Below are 9,684 nucleotides of genomic sequence, written 5' to 3' on the forward strand. Positions count from 1 at the left end.
AGTTGATAGAGCAATTTTTATTCTTAACTTCGAAAGTGGCAACTTCATTGCGGAAAATGATCCACTCTAAAATTGATGACATCTATGTTATTTGAACTAATGACATAAATAGCGTAATTTCCCTCTATCAGTTACTAAAGTTTACTTTTGAGCATTCTTTGCCAAGTAAAGATACGCGTTTAAAATTCATTCATTCCTAAAGTCATTGAACATTTGCAAGTTTTACTTTACTCCTAAGTTAGTCTTCTAATCATTCTTGGTTCAAGATGGGTGCAGTTATATTTACTCGGTAAATAAAAGCTTTCTGTATTCATAATAATTATTTCCCCATTTCCAAATTCCTATCCAATAACACAATTGAGAAACTGTTTTCTGTAGTAGTTAGCTCTGTGAACCTGAAAGCACTGGTTTTTATGAAAATAATGAGAAACTCAGATTTGCCCAAATAAGTAGCAAAAAACTAGGGCATCCTCTTGACAACCAAATTGATACGTTCAGAAATTATTTATAAACATGTTGCGAGTTTCAGGAAATAAAATATTTTGTGTATTTTAAATTTCCAAAAGAAATTAAATCATGAGAAATAATTTCCAATATTATGTGTGATATTGGGGGTGATTATTAAACAGGTTAGACTCCCCCTTCATGGTGCATTTTGTGGATTATTTGATGCAAAGGGTTAAAAAGATTGCTGTAGAAACTCATGAGAAATACTTTCCAATATTATGTGTGATATTGGGGATGATTATTAAACAGGTTAGACTCCCCCTTCATGGTGCATTTTGTGGATTATTTGATGCAAAGGGTTAAAAAGATTGCTGTAGAAACGTATTTTATTAATACACTTTCTTGTAGTTATTCCTTATTGAGAAAGATAGCCAGGGTTTTTGAGTTAGATAAAAGGAGCTATTAGAACTAAAAACCCATCATTTAAGCAGGAGGAAAGGTGATTGTTGCAACTTTTGTTTTATTCAGCTCAAATTATTCTTATATACTCACCAAAAACATATTTTACTTTAAAGTTAAATTTGAAGGCGTAAATCTTAGCTTGTTCTTTTATTCATAAACACTTAATCTTGTGGTAATATGTTTTAGTTTCTTTTTTTAGGTCCTGTGTCTCTTTTGAATTGTCTACAACAATGCCACTAAGTTCTATCGTTGAGCATATTGACATTGACTGATAAAGTGTTATACCACACCCACTTGAGAATGCTCCTAGGTGAAACGGTGTCGCCTTAAAGTTGTTCACGAATAGGGTAGGAGGAAAGCTGTTCCTTTTTGTTATGTATGCGCTCATCCGCACGTGAAAAAGTACCCAAATTGGCAATGTTTCTTACTATTGATTCATTTATTTTTTGGGTGATTAAGTCGTAGTTGGTATGAAAATTTGGGGGCGTTGACATTACAAATTTAAAGTGGACGTGTGCCTAAAGCGTTATATAATAGTGATAATTTAAACAGTTATCAAAGTATTGTTATTATTTTCTGCTGTTTTGACGAGGAATACTTATTGCGATATTTATTCAACAGTATAAACATGTGTTAAAGACAAAAATATAAAACCCTATAACCCGAGCGTTTTCGAAATTAAGATGGATATTCCTTCATCAGAGGCAAACTGGATGAAATTCTCGAAAGCGCTCGAGTTATATGGTTTCGAATTTTTGTTTTTAATTACCTAACATGATGCATATATGTACATTCGTATTTGATCAATGATAAATTATGGAGTGCCTTTGATCAAGTACGTATTAAACTTTAAAATATCACTACATCTAACATGTTCTCAAAATGTTGTTGTTCTTTTCAGCAAAATATTAGCCATATACTCAATCAAATTAAATTGATAATACATATCTTAAAGTTACCAAAATAATTCATTACTTACCACCAGAACAGTTATCATCCTCATCGCTAGCGTCACCACAATGATTTACACCGTCACATCGAAATCCCTTCCATACACAGCGTCCGTTCGCACACTTAAATCGTCCATCATCATCACAATGTCCACTGGTTACATTAACTAGAATAAAACACATGTAGGATAATTTTCTGCAACAACCAAGCGTTTTCACTAAATATTCAACAAAGAACTCAACAGCGTGAATAGAACTATTGTCCACTGGTTACATTAACTACAATAAAACACATGTAGGATAATTTTCTGCAACAACTAAGCGCTTTCACTAAATATTCAACAAAGAACTCAACAGTGTGAATACAACTATCGTCCACTGGTTACATTAACTAGAATAAAACACATGTAGAATAATTTTCTGCAACAACTAAGCGTTTTCACTAGATATTCAACAAAGAACTCAACAGTGTGAATACAACTATCACGTAGATAAATTGAAATATTACATATCAATAAACTATTATATCATCATATAGTCTTAAGTGCATGATATAATAATTACCGTCAAATCAAATAACTTTTTTTTTATTTTACCTAAAAGCTTCTCTACGATAGTTTATTCAGTATAAATATCAAACTTGAAGATTTTTAAAATTCAATGTGGAACGTAAAAATTGTTTTTGATACTACCGATGTATAAACTTAGATGTTCGAAAACACAGCCCTAACTCTTTGACCATAAAAAAATAGAAACATCACCGTACAGTTCAAACAAAATAAATCTATAGATTAATTTTAGAATTTTAATAATTTTACCAAACCGTTTGTAACACCATCAGTTCTAGTCATCTTCACTAATACGCAAGTATAGTATAGAAATCCAGTTTTTTATCGACACCGAAACGTACAGAATATAATTTAAACAAAACGTTTCACTCAAACTACGCCAGCACTGTGCAGTTCTGTAGAACATACATAAGCGTCGGTTAGTCCTAAATCCCTATACTAATATAATAATACAAAATAATCACTCTAATGAAAGCATGAGAGTAATAAATATATATATATATATATAAATATGGATACAGTAAACCAATATTTTTGATGAAATTAATACCAAAGAATTAATAGACTTAGGGAATACATAAACACTGTAGTTGTTAGCTTCAACAGTCCTTCCTAAAAACGACATGTGATAAATCATAACATTGTAACTTTAAAGAATCCTGACATTTGAGATGAATTTTTACGACACATGCTACTGCTTAGATGTAGTCAACTAGATTAGACAGCCTGGGTTTGAGACTATGCTAGAGTATTTTTATTATCCGTCTGCATGGTATGTACAAAAAAAAACTTTATACTAGGCTTAAACAAACTAACAGCAACTAGAATTATTAATGTCAATGCGTAGCATAGTTAGAGTAACATAACAATATGTAAGAACACTGAGTTTGATATCCTACCCATATTAAACACTGTGACGACGGCGTTCAATCCTGTGAAATTTGATGGAACAGATCCTTCAGGCGAACTAGCGAATATCAAAGTCATATTTGGATGAGACGGCCCTGAGAGAAATTGCAGGTTATCACAGTCAGCAGCGGGACAACTAAATACGCCAGATAGCGTCACATTGTTTTCTACAGTCACGTTGTCTAAATTAGATCGTGTAGTGATAGACATAAAAGACAGGAGTAATCTGAAGCTGACAGGGGGAGCTAATATCGCGGCACATTTGATATTTGGTGTATACGCTGTCTTCGAAGGAGTTAAACTCAGGATACCTCCAGATTTTTCACCAGTCTCAGTAAAATTTAGCACATGGAGACTCCCTTTGCTCTCACATAGGCTGTATTGGGCATCTAAAGACAAGTATAAAGGAATGAGAATGTGTCACACCTATATTTCTACACACAAACGTATATACCTATTATATCAGTAGTTCACTAAAGAAAAAAGGCACCATAATTAAAGATGTAGCATCAAACGCCTCAATATTCAGGTAGTCCTAATATTCAAATATATTTTATATAATTTCTTTGTATTCTTTTCTATGGGTATTATATGAAGTTTATTTGAATTTTGTTTGTATTCTTTTCTATAGGTATTATATGAAGTTTATTTGAATTTTGTTTGTATTCTTTTCTATCAAAATTGTTTTTACACAAAACTCTCAGTTATTTTGATTTCTATGAATAGTACGAATAAAATGAGAATACAAATTTAAGCCAAACTAATGGATTTAATTATTATTTTTTACACTTTCAGACGTGTATTATGATCCAATAATCCTAGACTGACGTTATTCCCTGTCTTATAAAACTAATCAAGTCTACTTATATATCCTATACCTATAGTGGTTCAAGAATCTATAGAATATTATAACCCATTCGAGAATAAACGGTTCAGACTCTTGAATCATTATAGACCACTGTAATATATGAAGTTAGGACTCTTGGATTAATACAGCCCAGTTAAAATATCAAGTTAAAGTGTTTATGATGCTCATTATACATCATCTATATTTATGAGATTAATATTTTTACTAGTCTGAAATAGTATATTAATCTCTAACTGACACTTTTAACGGATCTGTAATGACTTAACTAATTTTGCCTAACTTGTTCGTTATACATTGATTAAAGCCTTTTCTGTGCGTTTTTGATTTATGCAAAGTTAAGTAATTATTTCAACTATTTGTAAGCAATCGTATACAAGCAGAACTTGATGTTATGAAAACTTATAAAATGTATAAATAGAAACAAGGGCTAAACAGACAGAACAATCACAGTTGGAGCAAAGCTTAGAAAGAACCTAAAAAAGTAGCTGACAGAGTAATCAGAGATGGAAGAAAGTTTAAAAAGAGGATAGGAAATAGTCTAATGGACCAATCAAAATTGTAGAAAGTTGAAAAAGTAGAGAGGAAGTAGTTTGATGGAACAATCGGAGTTACGAGAAAATTAACAAGAGAATAGGAAATAGTCTAATGGACCAATCAAAACTGTAAAAAGTTGAAAAAGTAGAGAGGAAGTAGTTTGATGGAACAATCGGAGTTACGAGAAAATTAACAAGAGAATGGGAAATAGTTTGTCAGAACAATCAGAATTGCAATAAAACTTAAAAAGAGAATAGGTTGTAGACTGACGGAGCAACCGGAATTGTAAAAAAAAACAAAAAAAACTTTAAAAGAAGACAGGAAGTAGTCAGAGTTACGAGAAAGCTTCAAAAGAGAATACTTTGTCGTCTGAAGGAGAATTCAGAGTTAAAATTAAGCTTAAAAGGTAGGTAGGAAGTAATCAGACGGAGCAATCAGGGTTATGAGAAAGCTCAAATAGAATATAGAAAGAAATCTGACGGAGCAATCAGAGTTGCAAGAAAGCTTAAAAGGAATAGGAAGTAGTCTAATGGAGCAATCAGAGTTGTAAGAAAGCCTTAAAAGGAATAGGAAGTAGTCTAATGGAGCAATCAGAGTTGCAAGAAAGCTTAAATAGAAGAGAGGGAGTAGTCTGACAGAACCAGTAAGAGTTTCACAGATGAAAAAGTTTAACTCAGATGAAGCAACCAGAGATTTAACAAAGCTTAAAGAAATGTCATTATCTAGCCAAGGGCAGTTGTGAGATGTGAAGTAAAAAAGAAAGCGATAAAATACAACAATGCAACTCAACAATGCACACTGATCGACCATATTTCACACTTTTCATCAATCTGTTTCGATTGAATTTTCTGAAACTATAAATTTAGTAAAAGTTTCCAAAATTCTTGAATTATTTTAAACACGTTTTCAATAAAGACAGCCTTTGAATGAAATGCATATTCACAATCGTTATACAGTTTTACTGTAATCTGGTAATTTGGCTTAGGTTTTAATCAGTATCACAATTAGATTTCTTTAAAGAACTTGTAAATCTATCCAGAATAACCTTCTTCTATATGTGACGTTATTTTACAATTTATTCTTGCTGCCCCCCCTCCCAGTGGCTCAGTAAGTAGCAAGTTTGAAGGCTTATAACCCTTAAAACCGGGTTTCGATACTCGTGGTCGACACAGCACAGGTAGCACATTGTGTAGTTTTGTGGTTAACTACAAACAAACAACAAATCATCCTTGTTAACTGCAGAACTTAATGGAACACCACTTACCTTTTTCTACTGGTTGACCAATACTGTGCAAAGGTTCAGATAAACTAGCTTTTGGTATGTACAGAAAACATAAAAACGTTACGACAGTTACGTCTGTCTTCAGTGTTCTTGACATTGTGATCCAGCATATATTAGGATAATGTCGATTATCTCCCTGACGTGTATTCAGAAAGTGAATAACAGAAAACGTTATCCTTGCAGGCAAAACAAAGAACGAAAGAAGTAGCTCTGGCAAAAGGAGGAATAAAATACTAATCAGAATTACACCTTTTTAATCAATGATAACCAATAAGAAACTTTTAGCTTAAGCTAAAGATGGGAAAGGGTTTGTTTATACAGATCGCAAGTATAAAGATAATGCTAAAAAGTATAAAAGCAATTTAAAGATACTAAAATTTCTAGAATATAATTTCTCAAAATAGTAAATACCCTAAGCAGTAAGCTTTTAAGAATGTTACGTAAAATCTCAGGTGCTAGTATTGTACACTTAAGATTTACTTGTAAATGACGTTTGCACTTAAATTCGCTAAGAATTATGGGAATGACTATCTCCTAATGCAATACCTATATTATATATCAGTCTTATTTTATGCAGTTACCGTTAATAGGATCTGAAAGTTACAATAATTTTGTCTAAGAGAAGTAAATATTTTGAATATTCGGGAATTATTTGAGATATTGTTATAAAATCTGCTGCTATTTAAACATCAAAAACTGACTGAAGTTCTGATAGTTCTATCAGACAGCATAATATTTGTATAAAACAGCTTACACTCAAACAGAGGTAACTCTATCGGACGACACAATCTTTGTATAAACCGGCCTGTACTCAAATAGATAGGTCTATGGAAAAACACAAACTATATATAAACCAATTTATACTCAAACAGAGGTAGCTCCATCCGATGACATAATCTTTATATAAACCAGCTTGTACTCAAACAGGCAGACCTCAATCAGACAGCGCAATCTTCATATAAAACAGTCTATACTCAAACATACATATCTTTTTCAGACGACACAATCTTTATATAAGCCAGCATATACTCAAACAGAGGTAGCTCTATCAGGTAGCACAGTCTTTAACTAAACCATCCTGTACTCAGATGCTGCTCCAGCAGACATCACAATCGAGTATAAGCTGGTTTATATAAAAAACAGAGATAGCTTTATCAGACAGCACAATATTTATATAAAGCAGCCTATACTCAAACATAATTAGTTGAATGTTAAAATCTTTATAGGTGTAAAAAAAACGCAAACATGATAGTTTTTGTCACATCGTATCATAACATTTTATTAAATTACAGGGTTTCAAGCACGCAAATATAAAACTTTTTTTTTATGTTGCAAAAAAAATATTTCTTTATCTTATTGAAAAACTGCTTAAATACAACAATAGCAATTTTATAAATCACGCTCAAGCGTTATATTCGATGACATTTACTTTGCTTAAAATCCTATTATTAGGTTTTTTTAAACCACTGTTATATGTCTACCTACTACGTAATTTGTCGTTATAATAGACCTTAGAACAAGGACTTACCGTAATATTTTCTGTCATTGTATATATATATATACATATGTAAAGTGCGTCATTTTGTGTACTCACCTATAGACGATCCAATTTTACCTTTCTGCTGTTTATGCCTCAATGTTTAACTTGGTATTACCTTAAACTGCTCAGCTAACTATTTAACGACACGCGACGTCCCACAGAACTACTCCCACTGCACGTGATAACACGAACTGAACTTTGAGTCGAAGAGAGGAATGAGTAATGAGTGCTTTGTTCCTCGAAATTTAACAAAGAAAGTTATGTCGTCAGGTTTTGGCCATGTTTTCACGTGATTTTCGATTTTTTTTCTATAATTAATCATAATATTATCACAGCTATAAAAATTTCTTATTGCCTTCATTTATATCATAATTTTCATTTAAAAAATTCCCCTCGATGATTCAGCCGTAAGCCTGAGGGCTTAGAACGCTAAAAAAATCGGGTTTTCTTACCCGCTACCCGCGGTGGATAGAAGGGTAAACAAACGTTAGAATAAAGATTTAAAACAATAGAATTCCGCGATGCATACTGCTGTTAAAAATACCTATCTATTCAAGAACTATCAGTTTTGAATGTATAACAATAACAAAATTACATTTTTTGTTCCTTCTCATATGATTATGCATATTTCACTTTTAAGTTTTATGTTTAATAAGAAGGTAAAAAAGTAAAAAAAAGCATACTCTTCGCGGTTCTTTTTTGTTAGTTTGTTTGTTTTTTATGTTTAATATTATTATCTACTGTGCTAAGAAACTTTACGAGAACGGTAGAACATTCAGGAGGCCCGGCATGGCCCGGTGGTTAGGGAGCTCGACTCGCAATCTGCGGGTCGCGGGTTCGAATCCCCGTCTCACTAAACATGCTCGCCCTCTCAGCCGTGGGTGTGTTATAATGTGACAGTCAATCCTACTATTCGTTGGTAAAAGAGTAGCCCAAGAGTTGGCGGTGGGTGATGTTGACTAGCTGCTTTCCCTCTAATTTTACACTGCTAAATTAGGGACGGCTAGCACAGATAACCCTCGTGTAGCTTTGCGCAAAATTCATATCAAACAAGAACGCTCAGGCACTGGATTCGTTTGTTTTGAATTTCGCGCAAAACTACTCAGGAGCTATCTGCACTAGCCGTCCCTGATTTAGCAGTGATATACTAGAGGGAAGGCAGCTAGTCAACACTACCAACTCTTGGACTACTCTTTTACCAATGAATAGTGGGATATACAGTACATTATAATGCCCCCACGGCTGAAAGGGCGAGCATGTTTGGTGACGGGGACTCGAGCCCGCGATCTTCACATAGGCACTGGTAGTCTTAATAAATGCTGATATATATTAAGTGTTACGTATCCGGCTAAATCATGTGTTATTGAAGTACAAGACTTTTTGAAATTACAATGCATTTTTCTCAATCGATTTGATGCAGTAATATGTCGTAACACAAGGTAATTTCATGTTATTCTCTGATACGAAATTGTAACCTAAGTTTGCAACACTAAGCTTACATCAAGGTGCTCATAATTCCATGCCAAATGTTTAAGCTGATTTTTTTACTATATTTGTAAAAATCAATATCATTTCTAAAATAACAACAGAATACAGATAATTTTCAAGATGTAATATAACACTACTTTTTTCTCTCATAAATCATGATTGTGTTTCGTGTTGTTTTTGCCTCATCTATGAAATTAAGCATACTTTTGAGGAATCTTGAAATGAGTTTTAGCTTTTTGGCCTTAAGGTGATCTTGGATGAAACTAATATATATGTGTTTTGTTTTCACAAGTGATTCAAACTATCAAATGTATGAAGAAAGTTTAAAAAGTACAGAAGTACCCTCTAGAACATAAAAATAAAATTTGCTGAATATATATAAGCTGACGTAAAATGATTTTAACACATAAAAAATTAATACAAAATTACTCAAACACAAAAATTTAATATTTATTATAGTATTAGAAATTCTAAAGAGATGGCAGCACGTTCATTTGAATGTTAGGTTATTCTTTGATAAAATTGTGTTTGAACTAGAGCGTTTTCAAATAAGGTTAGTAAGATTACACGTACAAAGCTATAAAGTCTGATGGTTTCTTAGGAGGATAATAAGAGAATACGAAATACCTACACTT

At 32.6% G+C, this 9,684-nt stretch overlaps 1 protein-coding gene across 1 annotated transcript in view; it reads right to left on the reverse strand.

Moving 5' to 3' along the window:
- The window catches only part of LOC111089098, a 14,419-nt gene extending 6,698 nt beyond the window's left edge, over positions 1–7,721 (reverse strand). Inside the window, exons 1-4 of the mRNA XM_022400905.1 lie at positions 7,616–7,721; positions 6,004–6,231; positions 3,328–3,726; positions 1,889–2,026 (exon numbers count right to left, since the gene is read on the reverse strand). Coding sequence (XP_022256613.1) covers positions 1,889–2,026; positions 3,328–3,726; positions 6,004–6,118 — 652 coding nt within the window. The 5' untranslated portion in view covers positions 6,119–6,231; positions 7,616–7,721. The remainder of the gene's footprint in view (positions 1–1,888; positions 2,027–3,327; positions 3,727–6,003; positions 6,232–7,615) is intronic.
- Positions 7,722–9,684: the final 1,963 nt, after the last annotated feature.

This window comes from Limulus polyphemus, unplaced genomic scaffold (assembly GCF_000517525.1).
Source record: "Limulus polyphemus unplaced genomic scaffold, Limulus_polyphemus-2.1.2 Scaffold5230, whole genome shotgun sequence".
Classification (NCBI taxonomy): domain Eukaryota; kingdom Metazoa; phylum Arthropoda; class Merostomata; order Xiphosura; family Limulidae; genus Limulus; species Limulus polyphemus.